The 13,827-nt window shown below is 43.7% G+C and overlaps 1 protein-coding gene across 1 annotated transcript; it reads left to right on the top strand.

Annotated features, from left to right (window-relative positions):
* Positions 1 to 1,349: 1,349 nt before the first annotated feature.
* RPS6KB2 (ribosomal protein S6 kinase B2) lies at positions 1,350 to 13,148 on the top strand. The gene is made up of 15 exons (XM_039341030.1): positions 1,350 to 1,504; positions 1,737 to 1,771; positions 3,785 to 3,908; positions 4,505 to 4,573; positions 4,657 to 4,804; positions 4,954 to 5,011; positions 6,788 to 6,888; positions 7,009 to 7,099; positions 7,215 to 7,305; positions 7,807 to 7,914; positions 9,534 to 9,596; positions 10,027 to 10,104; positions 10,939 to 11,046; positions 11,866 to 11,978; positions 12,194 to 13,148. Exons 1-15 carry the CDS (start codon positions 1,430 to 1,432, stop codon positions 12,357 to 12,359), a joined length of 1,428 nt encoding a protein of 475 aa, XP_039196964.1. The 5' UTR covers positions 1,350 to 1,429; the 3' UTR covers positions 12,360 to 13,148.
* Positions 13,149 to 13,827: the final 679 nt, after the last annotated feature.

Below are 13,827 nucleotides of genomic sequence, written 5' to 3'. Positions count from 1 at the left end.
TTTAAGATGTGGCTGGAGAATTCTGGGTATTAAAATCCACATATCCTAAAGTTGCCACATTTGAAAAAATACTGCTCTAGAGCAGCGGTTCTCAACCTGTGGGTCGGGACCCCATTTGGGGTTGAACGACCATTTCACGGGGGTCACCAAACAACACAGTCCGCCATTTTTTCCCCCTTTTCCTTAGCTGTGCTACTCCCTTTTATTCTATTGGCTTTTGAAAGCCAATAGAATAGACTCTCTTGAATAGAGTCTAATTCTATTGGCTTTCAAAAGCCAACAGGAATTGTCCAGGCTGTCTCTGCCCTGCTGAGCCCGCCAAAAGTCCCATTCTGCAAACGGTACTGCAAGTTGTCTGCAGAGAAGGCGAACTATCTGGAAGTTTCCTCCCATCCCTGCTGAGCAACTACTAAAAATGTAAGTAAAAGAGGGCCATGGGTGGGAGGTGGGAGACCGGCGGGCGCAGGGAGGGTTGCTGGCACGCGTGGGGCCCAGCAGGTGCTTTACCTCCCTTGGGCTGGGCCAGCTGGTGGCCCAGCCGGTGGTCAGCCTGCGCCGTCTCTGCCGCTTGCCAGCTACGCCTCGGCTGGCCCAAGGGGCAGCACCACGCATGCGCGGCACTCCCGGGCAGGGAAAGTCCTCGACTTACGACCGGTTGGGGGTCGCGGCATTAAAAAGGTTGAGAACCACTGCTCTAGAGGAAAGGGAAGTCATGTCTGGATGGAATTGATGAAACTCGCAGGAAAATGAAAAAATTAGAGGTCTAAAGGCAGGGAAGGAAGTGATGGAACAAAGGGTACTTTAAGGGAGACAGCGTGGATGGTATTGGTGTCAACTAGATGTCCTTTTATCTTCTGCTTACATATATTTCACATGTATAAAAGGTAAAGGAGTCCCTGTGGATTTTACTCTGATAGCTGTTGCCAACTATATGAGATAGTATATACACACATACACACACACACACCCTGTTGGTTGGTTCAGTTGGATGGCTATAGAAATGAGTTAATGAATATATATACATACACATGCACACACAATTATTTCATTAATTTACTAATTCATTATTCATTTCTATACCACCCAGCTGAACCAACTGACTCTTGTATATACAATGCTGTCTCTCTGTTTGCAGCGAAGGCTCATCCCGGTCAACCTGTTCCACGCTAATATGCGACTCCACCTAAGTAAGCATCATTTACCCGCAAGGCCACTCTTGTTTTCTGCCCTCCTCTCCTCTCAGGCAGACCGCTAGAGGCCGCCCGTGAGTTCAACCACACCGCCTTCTAACTCTCGTTCGCTGCGCCAAAACGACGGTCGCGCCCAACGCGTGACGATAGCAGTTGCATCGCTGGGCGGGGGAAAGGGGGTGACGAAAAGCAAAGGGGCGTGGCCCGGAAGTCTACGGGGTACTTGGGGAGCCCCCGATATGGCCGGCGTCTTCGACATCGACCTGGAAACGGAGGAAGGGAGCGACGGGGAGGAGCCTGAACTGGGGGCCTTGGTGAGGCGGGATGGAAGATGATAGAGGAAAAGGGGTGGGTCCAGCCAGAGGAGAAGGGAAAAGGAATAAGGGCGCAAGAGCCCAGCGCACAGTTCCTAATGACTTCAGTGGGGGTTACTCCCAAGTAGGACAGGGTTGGTGTGGGTAGACCTCGATTTCCCCTGTGTTGTTGCTGCTGCTGCTGCTGATCCTCTGCTCTGTTGTCTCCCTCCACCCCGCTTGTCTCTTTTAGGAAGTGGACCCCGATTTTCGTAGCAGTAGCTCAGAGTAAGTACATTGCCAGCTCTGGGTTGTTTTCCTCCTTGACTTCATTCCAGTCTGCCTGTGGGCGGAATTCTCCTGGGTTTCTTAGGCTCTTAGGTGATGTATGCATTCACACACCGTTGAAAAATAGGCTGGCAAGAAAGGGCGAAATTATCCTTTCTCCCTGCTCCGTGTGGTGTCAGCAGCTACTTCTTCCATTCTTTTAAAATGGCTTCTTCTAACTTGCTCATCATGGGAGCAGAGCAACAATTCCCATCATCCCCATATAGAATATTGTAGGGATGGAGACAATGGGACCGGTCCTTGATCGGAGGGAATCCACTAGGGAAAGACTGCAAAATGCAAATTGTGTCAACATAACATGTGATGAGATTTTTAGGTGCTGCATAAGCAAAATGACAGGTCAGCATTTTGAGAGAGGAGATGGAAACATTTCAAGGAGACATGAAATGTCCTTGTTTGGCTACAAATTGCCTCAGTTAAATTCCTGATGATAACATCCCTGACTGAAAATTATCAGAACAAATCACAGTGTCATAACTGCCATGCTGACTCAGAGACTAAGACCCTTCTAATGCAGCATTTATTTCCTAAAACTATCAATCTAGTTCAGAGGCTGTGGGAGAAGCTCAGATCACAGCATGGTGATGATGGCATAAGCATTTTGCATTTACAGTGGATTTCTAGCTGTTTCAACAAATGCTATTCCTAGAAGCTGTCTTTATTGTGCATGAATACAGCTGGGGCTCCTTGTAACCCGAAAGGCATCACCTTAAATTGGTAACTGCCCAGCGGACAATTAAACGCCGTCTTCCACTTGTCCCCATTTGTCCTTTTGGCATATGAACCAATCACCATTACCATTGTAAGATAGAGAACAGAATGTTAATCACAGTCCATGGAAAGCCAGTCTGTTATAGGACTGTTATAAAATGGTGAATGTATGCAAAGATGGATTATTCTTAATGAAAAACACTCTCATGCAAATTGAGGCATCCAGTTTCCACTTAAGCACTCAGAAAGCCATTTTGGGGTGTGATTACAGAAACTGGGAGAGTTGAGTTCTACTCCTCCTTTAAGCATGAAAACCAACTGAGTTGCTTTCAGTCAGTCACCCTTTCAACCCAAACCACCTCACAGGGTAATTGTAGTAAGAAAAACAAGAAGCAGGAACACTATTTATTCTGCCTTCACTTGTATAGGCAAAAGCAGGATATAAATTTAATAGTGAAATAAATAAAATTAAAATCTCTTGAAGTTGCTCCTGGACTGAACTGTGGCAGAGGGTTGAAATGGGTAGCATAGATTCTGATGCTCTTTAATGTGTACAAAGGGAAGTGCTGTGTGTTAAAGAAAAATCATTACTTTAATGCAGGGGTCTTCAAACTTGGCCCTTTTATGTCTTGTGGACTTCAATTCCCAGAATTCCTCAGCCAGGAATCTTAATTTGATCTTAATTTAAATTAATTGAAGGAAAGTTATTTTTCATATCAGTATCTCCCAGTACTATGCACATCCATATCACATTATGGGGTCTTTGGCTTTCTGAAGAAACTCTTCATGGGGTGCTAATGGCTGCAGGAGACATAGAGCAGAGGTCCCCAACCTTTTGGGCACCAGGGACCGGTTACATGGAGAGAGCTTTTTCCGCGGACCGCAGGGGGTGTGGTTTTGTGTGCTGCCTGCATCCCGTGGATGGGGCTTTGCTTATTTGTGCGGACCGGTTGCTGGCATGCCGTGACCTGGTACCGGTCCATAGACCAGGGGTTGGGGACCCCTGATATAGAGAACTTTCCTTTCTTTGAATTTGAATTTATCCTAAGGTTCAGACTTGTGCTTTCATAAAATGCACAGTGCCATTGTGCTGCCAACTCTTCATCTTCTCTTCTTTTTATTTTCAAAAATTGGACCCTCCTCATTTCTGGAAAGCCTCACATCTTTGTGTTGCCCTTCATTTATGTGGTAATATTTTTTTGGGAGGCAGAGTGATATAAGATTTCTTTCTTCTCTCCACAGTTTTGTGCCAGGTTATTATGAGGAAATTGAAATCTCTGAAAGCAGTGTCAACAATGGCCCAGAATGCATTGGGCCCCATTGCTTTGAGCTACTGCGTGTTTTGGGAAAGGGTGGTTATGGCAAGGTAAGCAATTCCTAAAGAGTGAGTCTGGAGGCAGAGGGTTTAGCCCTAAACCAACTAGGAGAAAAATATAATTTCTAGTAGAGGAGGGGCAAAATAGCTGCATTGGCTAAGAATCTTAGGAATTATGTATATTTGTGCATAAGCATATTTCTGTATGAAGGAGCATTCATCTTGGGACTGCCTGTCCAGTGTCTGAAATGGTGCAGTTTGGACTGGGAGCAGTAAGCTAGGATACTGCATTGTAAGAAAGCATGTTGACTGTCAATGGAGAGCTGATAAAAACATCCTTAAAAGACTTTAATTAATCAGAAGGCAGAGATATTAAAGCTCTTTAATCAGGAGTGTGAGAATAGTATTCTGGATTGCCTTCACCCCATACTGTTTAAATGGTCTTGTTTGTTCTTAGGTGGTTTTTTTAAAAAGAGAGGCTGAGTGCACAGGAGATTAATGTTAAGGAGTATGGAAAAACAGTGTTTGAGTTATTGATATCTGATTTCCCTAATATAGAAGATAGTTTTGTTTCCTCAGTCTTTTCTCTGCTGGTAGCTCTATTGCTGACTTGAAGATTTTGCTTACGGCTTCCATTTGTGTTTTAGGTGTTCCAGGTTCGGAAGGTACAAGGCACGAATTCTGGAAAAATCTTTGCCATGAAGGTGTTAAAGAAAGTAAGTATCTATCCATCTAATGCTCTGTGTGCCTTGTTAAATATGTTTGTGAGACCATGATTCTCTCTGAATATCTCCTGCAGGCCAAGATTGCCTGTAATGCCAAGGACACAGCACACACAAAGGCTGAGAGAAATATTCTGGAGGCCATCAAACACCCATTCATAGTAGACCTCATCTATGCTTTCCAGACTGGTGGCAAGCTCTACCTCATCCTGGAATGTCTCAGTGGTATGGAAAGAAGCTCCGTGGACAGGAAACAATTGCAGTGGATTTGGCCAGAAACTTGGGACCTGACTCTTCTTCTGTGTAGATTTTAGAGGTTGGATCAGACAATGCTGGAGAAGACTGATGGTATCTTTTTGTGCTATGTTTCACAGGAGGGGAACTCTTCATGCAGCTGGAGCGGGAAGGCATCTTCCTGGAGGACACAGCCTGGTTAGTGAAAATGATATCTAAGCCTGAACTGGAATAGCCATGAAGACTGGTGTTCACCTTGCATAGGCTTTGTCTCCTCTTTCTTACCATGGTCAGAAGTAAGGTGACAATAGAGGCAACTGGTAATCTTAGAGTAGAGGAGAGTAAATCTCTCTGTACCTTGCAGTCATTCTGAAACATCCACGATTCAGAGTGATTCAGTTCCCCTTAGCTAGGAATGGGAAGAGAGGCATAGGCCATTTCAGATAATTTTTTGCAGGATACTTTGCGGATAACGTCAATTTTATTTGGCTAGATCTGCGTACTATTGAACACAACAGTGGTGATATCTAGTGATATTTTCTGAATTCCTGTGAGCTCGTATAACCAGAAGTAGTGGCTCTAGTGCTTTTTAGGCAGAGTTCTGCCGCCTGGTCTCTTCAGGTGGCCTGATGGGGTGTGTACGTATCTGGATGTGGGAAATACTTAATGCTTTTCTAAAAGAGGGTGCAGTGCCATCTGCCATAGCAATGTGATGATGCACCCTTTAAGAGACTATCCCTTGATCCAGCTGTATTGGGTAATGTTTATGGAGTCTCCATTTTTGGAAAATGTTGTGGAGTGGTATTGGCAAATCAGCTACAAGTGGATTATCTGGATCCCTTGAAGTCAGACTTCAGGTCCAGATATGGGATGTAAACCACATTGATGCTTTAGTGGATGGTCTTCATGACAACATCCTGGTCTTATTACACTTCTCGTCCTTAAGGGTGTGATGGGTTTGCTGCTACCTAGTGCAAGGGTAGGCAACCTCGGCTCTTTTATGACTCATGGACTTCAACTCCCAGAATTCCTGAATCAGCCTGACTCAGGAATTCTGGGAGTTGAAGTCCATGAGTCATAAAAGAGCCGAGGTTGCCTACTCCTGACTTAGTGGATGGTTTCGGTCAACATGTGGGATGTTGCTCCAAGATAGGTTCCACAAACATGGATCTTGTTAGTCAGCATATATACATAACCACAAGGAGAGGCCATCTGTTAGTTCATGGAAAGGTATCATCGGTATGCTGAGGAGACTCAACTCTTCCTATTCCTGGCTATAAGTGGCTATGGGTAGGGAGATTATATCAAATAAATGTAGATATGTAAATAATTTCTGCTGCATTTTGAAATGTACAAACTGTTGTTTTCAGATATGTAAAACACATGCCATAGCAGTGGCAAGTGGGAAAGGTGGGAAGAGTTGACTAATGAAAGAAGGTCATTGTATTTAAATATATGGACAAATTTCCACCTCCCTTCTTGGATTGCCAAGTCTCATAATTGCTTGTGGCAGTTTGTGCCCTCCTCCTTTAATTGGAGCTAGAAGTGGGAAGGTAGGTGGAAATAAAGTACAGATAATCTTAAAATAATGAATTCCTGCAAAACCATCTCCTTGAATATGCAGAATATGTTCAGAGAAGATTTTAGGATTGTGAGTCTCTGTTGTTTAAAATACCAGAGGCCATTTGATCCTTCCTGTTTTCCCAAGCAGAAGGTAGATATTTTCAACTGAGCTTGAAAGTGCAAAGTGTCATCTCAAGGTCCTTTTCTATCAGCTGAGTTCCTGATTTCTATAAATGGATTAAAGTTGCGGGTGGCCCTTTCTCCTAGAATCATTTCAGTGAAATCAGACTCTCACCACCAGCTTTCATTATGAGTTATTGACCCCTCATAGATAAATGAGGAAGCATCTTCTGAGCTATATGGATTGCTTGTGGTTATGTTGTTGATTAGATTCCTTTTGCGTTCTGCCAGTTTCTATCTGAGCGAGATCACCCTGGCTCTTGGCCATCTCCACTTCAACGGCATCATTTACCGGGATCTTAAGCCAGAGAACATAATGCTAAACAGCCACGGTAGGGAAAGCATCTTTGTTTACAAAAGGAGGGGAGGGAGGATGCAGAATGTCATCTGCACTACGCTGTGATCCCAGCCAGGGCTCTAACACGACTTTGACTTTCCAATTGCTTCTGCAGGGCACATTAAACTGACGGATTTTGGGCTTTGCAAGGAATCCATCCATGATGGTACTGTCACCCACACCTTTTGTGGCACTATAGAATACATGTAGGTGATGATGCTTCATGAGCACCTTTAGGATACCTGTTCTGGATTGGTCTTAGTTTGAGGTTGACTGGTTTAATAATTACACACTGATTTCTTTGTCTGCCCTAAATTCCAGGGCCCCAGAAATATTGATGCGCAGTGGCCACAATCGGGCTGTTGATTGGTGGAGCCTTGGTACCCTGATGTATGACATGCTCACAGGATCGGCAAGTCTTGCTTGTGCTGCTTTTGGAGGCAGGGTGGAAGTGGCAGAGGATGCAGTGGTGGGAGGGAGTGAAGGAAGAATTGCGGATCAGTTGTTCTCACTGTATAATAGATAAACTATTGCAGAGATTCTCATGTTGAAGTCAGCTGGCTTTTGACAAAGGATAGCAGGAAGAATGCCTTATTGTCATAATCAGCACACTGCACAGTTTCTGACAAAGGGCAATATAACCAGTACAAAGCATTATTAGATCTGCCAATTAAACCATTAACAGGGCTATTGATATTTTGCTGTCTTGCTATCTCTTTTACTTGGTCCAGGCAAAAACCCACTGGCTGGACTTTGTTTTTAAGGGACTTATATTTCTGTTTGAATGTGCTGCCAAATTCCTTCATTTACCTGTTGTTATTTTTACTTTCTCCCCCAACATCTGCCTAGTCTACTCCCTATTGTTCCTTGAGTTTTCAGGATCATTTATCTTAAGCCCTTTGTGTTAATGCAGCCTCCATTTACCGCTGAAAATCGCAAAAAGACAATTGACAAAATCCTGAAAGGCAAGTTGATGTTTCCACCCTACTTGACTTCAGATGCTCGGGATCTGCTCAGGAAGGTATAACTGTGTATATCTTGTAAGATTGGGCTACACTGATTGGAATTTTGAATCTTACTTATAAAATTAATAACTTGGCTTCTCCTCCCAGATATTTTACTGTTGTTATCAAGCCTCTTCCCAATCCAGTGTTTATTTTTCCAACATAGTTAGGGGCTATGGTGACTGCAGATGATAAGAATCAAAAGTCCAGCGTATTCAGAAGGCATCAGGTTTAAGAAGGTTTCAGTAATTAGCAGCATAATAAATGTGATAAAGATGATTTCATTAATAAAACCATAGATTAACAGTATCAGTATGAATTTTGTCATTCTAAGCTAAGTTGGCTGACTGATAAAACTCTGCTCAAGGCATTCCATTCATATATTCCTAGGAATATGTTTGGTGAATTGACATCTATAGAGAGAAGATCTGTACTGGGCATCATATTTAATTTTAGAGGGAAGAGAAGCTTAACGCATGATTGGTAAACACCTCCCTTCACAGAATGGAGTTCAGAAGGGCTCTCTGGAGTACATGTGTATCTGAGCAGCTTCCTTCCTATCACACCTTTCAGTGCAGTGCATGATTTGCCATTCTTTTTCTTAAAGGTGGGTAGTTAGGCAAGTGCCCAGAATGTGCTGATCACCTTTTCCTGGACTTAGAGTAAGCCCAGATGGTTTTCTGGTTCCTTCTTTCCTATCAAAGTATAGTTAGCTGCTCTTGCCTTTTAGTGACCTATTTGTTTTATTACCGCCTCCCCCCCCCCAGCTAAGAATGAGGAGGAAGTCCCGTTCTCGCTCATCACCACAACAAGGAACCATTTTACAGCATTAGAGTAGCCCTGCTACTACTTCATCTACTTGCTCCACTTGGCCCCGACTGAACAGAAAGAGGTAGCAGCCCAGTGGCAAAGCACATTTGATTACAGGTAGTCCTCGCCTACTGACTGCTTGTTCAATGAGAAAAAGAAATGTATGACCAGTCCTCAGAGTTGCAGCTATCCCTGCAGCCATGTGATCGCAATTTAAGCACTTGGCAACTGGCACACTTTTAAAACAGGTGCAGCTCCGGTGGTCATGTGATTGCCATTTGCGACCTTCACAGCTGGCTCCCAATAAGTAAAGTCAATGGGAAAATTGGTAAGAAGTCAGAAGCTGAAATCATGCGACATTGTGTTTAATAGCCGCAGCCGATTTGCTTCAGGACCACAGCCAGAATTGATGTCTTAAATCAAGTGCGATCATGTGATGTGTCACTTTATGACTGTATGACTTAGTGTGGAGTTTCCAGTCCCAATTAGAGTTGGTAAAATGAGAACTGTACTGAATGATGCTCAAAAGTGGGCTACAAAGAAGGACGGGAGCCCCATTTCAGTGGAGTGCAGCGGTGCTGATGACTTGAATCTCTTGCCAGAATAGGAATGCAGTCTTTACCACAAGGATAGAGCTTGGTGAGCGCTTCTGTGCGGAAAGAGATCCAGTTAAGCCAGTTCTGTGGTGAATAACATCCTGAATCAGGATGAAATGGAGGTTATTGTGAGGCCGTCCTAATGGAAAGTTTTCGACTCAGTGAGTGATTTTCCTTTTGGTATTATCCGAAGCAGTATTTCTTAAAATATGCTTCTTTTCTTTCCCTAGTTTCTCAAAAGGAACCCCAATCAACGAATTGGGGGTGGGCCAGGTGATGCTGCAGATGTGCAGGTAAAGCGGATGGGGGGGGGAGCAGGTTTTCTCTTGACATATCCAAGAATTTGGAATTCTGAGCAGCTTTCTTCTCTTTTGACGAACAAGTTAAATCTGAAGATGATTTTGAAGAGGCTACTATAAGCAAGGGGCTATTGCCTCAGCAAGCTTTACAAAAGAAGGCAGGGCATCAGCATCTTGCATCATTCTTTCTCTACCCCATAATTAAATGCTTAAGTCTATGAAAGTTATTGCTCTCTTCAGCTGCAAACTATGGTGGTGGTGGAGACAGAGAAAGTTTTTGATATTAGAAGTGACTATCAGTGGATCTTTAAGTGTAGAAGGACCACAATTTTATAGAAATTTGAGATTTGGAATATGAGGACTATGTATTTGAGAATTATTCATGCATTTTAGATAGTATTAAGTTCTTTATTTTCTCTTTTAGAAACACCCATTCTTCCGTCACATTAACTGGGATGACTTGTTGGCCAGGAGAATTGATCCACCATTCCGGCCATTTTTGGTAAAGACACCACACCTCAATCCTCATTCTTCCTATTATTCCCTTTTCTCTACTTTATGGTCTTGTGCTTGACCATAATAGGCCTTCTCAGAATCTTGATTTTGATTTGTAGCTTATATAATGACAGATTGTTAGGGACTGCTAAATTGGATGAGGCTTTTATTGGATTTTCATCCAACATAAAGTTATTGGATTTTCATTTCACATAAAGAGGTTTTCTGGTATGTTGTTGTTGTTAATTGCGAAGTCGTGTCCGACCCATCGCGACCCCATGGACAACATTCCTCCAGGGGCTAAAATTGTTTTGTTTCGGCTCTTTTCCACCATTTTCTTGGTGAAAATTGGGATTGCATTGCTGTTAGTTGACAATTCGTTGCCAGATTTCTGAAGTATAGCCTTGGGATGGATCCATGACAAAGTTGCAGAAATGGAGTAGAGTAGCTACTCAATTTGGGTTGCTTCCTTCTAATAAACTGCAGTGGCTATATTTATTTATTATACAAAGCTAAATCCAAACAAGCTAATACCTGCCCACTTCACATGCTCCTTTGGCTATTTTACACCATCATGCAGATTTTCATTCACTTTAAACCTGTTTAATTCTACCTTGACTACATAATTTTTTATCCCCCTTTGGTAAGTACAACTGTATGATATCTAATCTTGTTATACAGTATAGCTCCTTTACATCATGTGCCTACTTCTCCACAAAATTTCTGGAAAAAGAAAATCCTTCATTTGTGTAGATGCTAACATGGACTAGAATTCACCCATAACCAAAAGGCTAAATGATAGTATGAAGAGCTATCCAGAACATCTTTTTTCCATCCACAGCAATCGGAAGATGATGTCAGCCAATTTGACACCCGCTTCACTCGCCAGACACCCGTGGATAGTCCTGACGACGGCGCTCTCAGCGAGAGTGCCAATCAGGCTTTTCTGGTAAGGAATGACCAGCTGGAACTCTAGTGAGAAGAAACAAGCGTAGCAAAATCATATTTACACTCCTCTTATGAAGCAAAGGAGAAAGCCTCTTTCATCCCAGTTGCTCCTTTCCCTATGACTAACCTTTGGGGACCACATGCCAGCTGTGGATTAAGACCAATGCCAAAATTTACTGGTGACTCTAACTTTTTGAAAAAGTCTTAGCAACCACCTGCTGCTTGGAATAAACCTTTCTTAGAGCTGGCTTGAGATCCCAAAGGTGCTTTTTCAAAAGGCAACTAGTTCAGAATTGAAGAAGCTTCTTGGATGTGAAGTAAAACATCTTCAGGGAAAACAAAGTCCATTTGCCTTTTGAAAAAAAGCACCTTTTGAGACAACCATGACCTGGATGACTGGGAATCTCCATAGACAGCTGGCTTGAGAGTTAACTCTTCTTAACCACCTTTGCCAACTTGCCAGTCTTAAAGGTAATCCTCTCCTCTGTAGCAAACAAGCAGATCAAAAATAAAAAGCATTTTAAAGCTTTTAAATGTTTCATGGAAGGGGAGTCGAAGGGAACCTAAGCTGAATCCAGCAGGTGATTCTAACTTTTGATGTAGCAATTAAATAGGGAACTTAGGGCATTCAGCAGGTTACTGAACTATAACTTTCAGCAACCATTATTGGCCACATTAGTAGGGGTTACTGTTGTTTGCAACATTGGGAAGGCCACAAATTCTTCATTGTTGATCGAAAGAAAGAAAGAACATAACTGAACCCAGTTCCTGAAATGAAATTACGACCATAGCGACTCTGATCAGATGTTCCTTCCTCTAGGGATTTACCTACGTGGCTCCATCTGTGCTGGAAAGTATCAAAGAAGGGTTTTCCTTCCAACCCAAGTTGCGATCTCCACGGCGTCTCAACAGCAGCCCCCGCACACCTGTCAGGTAAATCTGGAGAAAGAGAGTTGGGGGAAAGGCTAGATCTTCGGGACATGTTTCTCAAGGGGCCGGCTGCAGGAAGAGGGTGGTGCCTGCTGAGTTCTTGCTTCCCCAAAAGGAGTGCTGTCTCTTAAGGGTACCGTTTGCCCTTCTGTCCAGGTACTAGAGCCACAAGCAAGACTTTAAATGACTTAACTCTAACCTGTGCTTGTTTTTTGCAGCCCACTGAAGTTCTCACCCTTTGAGCCCTTCAAGCCAAGCACAACGGTAGAGTTAATGGAGCTGTCAGCAACCCCTCTTGGGCCTGTACTGGAAGTCACGGCTCCATTGCCCATCAAAACACCTTCAGGCACCAAAAAGAAGAAAGGCCGAGGACGGGCACGATAACTGGGCAGCAAGGAGATCTCTGGGTATGCATCATCAGGTGGAGCACTGGGGTGAAGCAATGGGTGGTCAAGATTGTGTCTATGGGACTTCAAGCCCTACTGGAAGTCCCGTTTTACCTTTCACTTCACAAGGCCACCTTCACTCCCAGCGGGAAAGGGATACCTGATGTTGGTGCTTCCTTGATGTCAGGACTAACTCTGCCATGGTGCTTTTAGTTCAATCTACAATGAATCCTGGAGGGAAGAGAATAATTCGGGATGCACAAAGGAGCTGTGAGCAGCAGAATTCTGCCTTATTATCACCCTGGGAACATTTGTCTGAGTGCACCTTGGAATTTTGCAGAGAGGATAGTCAGAGGAAAAGCACATGCTCTGGCTTACATCATGGCTGCTCTAGTTGAAGGCTCAGGACCTGTAAAGGAAACAAAGCAACTTTGGGAAAGTGGAAGGAAGGATCAGACTGCCGCTTCTGGGTGGAGCTGCCTCAGGTCCCAGGAAACTTCTTTTCTTGTCTTCTTTTTCCAACATGCATCCATTTGCCAAAAATGACCACTTCTCCCTCAATGGTGGTTGTTGCAAGATAAGTGCTCACCCAGGGCTGCTGTTGATCTTCTCTGAAATACTGGTGTCCTTAGCCACAAATGAATCTTCACAGTTGGCACAGTGACATACCTGGCTCATATTCAGAAAATGAGTGTTGTGCTGCATAGAAAAATTAATTGGTTGTCGGAATTGCTGCTGAGAGAAATACTAAGCAAAGAGAGCTAAGTGGTTTTTTTTTTTTTTTTTACAAAATCAACTATTGAGATATAGCCACCAGTTCTCTGTTTTATTGTTACAGAGAATATGCCTTTTTTTTTTGTTTGTTTGACAGCAAGCTTTTTTGGAACAGGTTAGAAGAAGCAAACACAACCTTACAAACAGTGCTGCTCCCCAGTGGAAGCACTACACAAAGCAGAGTGACAGCAGTCTTGGGTTTCCCATATGTGGGTCTGATGCCAAGCATGACAAGCGTGTTTGTGACAGGTCCATCCTTCCCTCCTCCCTGGCATTTCTAGAGAGCAGTGACATTCAGTGGTTTGCCACTATCTTCCCAGGATGCTGTTCCAGAGAAGGAATGCAGATGACTCAGTAGAACTTCTGCGTTCTCTGGGCTGCCTTTGATGCTTCACCTTCTTCCAAGGCCTCCTCCACTACTGCCTCTTGATAGGCTTCCTTAGTCAGCTTCTCTTCTTCCTCCTGAAGGAGCTGCTGCTGCTGCTTCTCCTCCTCCTCCTCCGTCTCCTCCTCTTCTCCTTCTTCTTTTCCATTCTCCACATACTGTTGTTGCTCTTCCTCAAGCTCCCCATCGCTCTGTTTCTCATCCTGGTAGTCCTCAGCCAAGGGTTCAGAAAGTGTCTCCCTCCAGAACTGTTGCCACCAAAAAACCAGGTTTCCCATCAGGTGCCGAGGATGGTACCTTCCTTCCG

This window comes from Crotalus tigris, unplaced genomic scaffold (genome assembly GCF_016545835.1).
Source record: "Crotalus tigris isolate CLP2741 ecotype Arizona unplaced genomic scaffold, ASM1654583v1 scf7180000017764.6130737, whole genome shotgun sequence".
In the NCBI taxonomy this organism is placed as follows: Eukaryota; Metazoa; Chordata; class Lepidosauria; order Squamata; family Viperidae; genus Crotalus; species Crotalus tigris.
The sequence above is the reverse complement of the archived record's forward strand: the minus strand, read 5'-3'. Positions and strand labels throughout refer to the sequence as shown.

Bases quoted from the DNA above. Each gene is read 5' to 3' on its own strand.
- RPS6KB2 (XM_039341030.1), top strand. From the start codon at position 1,430: ATGGCCGGCGTCTTCGACATCGACCTGGAAACGGAGGAAGGGAGCGAC. The intron at 7,915-9,533 runs GTATAACTGTGT...TTCTTTCCCTAG, and splicing joins CTCGGGATCTGCTCAGGAAG to TTTCTCAAAAGGAACCCCAA. The intron at 11,047-11,865 runs GTAAGGAATGAC...TCCTTCCTCTAG, and splicing joins GTGCCAATCAGGCTTTTCTG to GGATTTACCTACGTGGCTCC.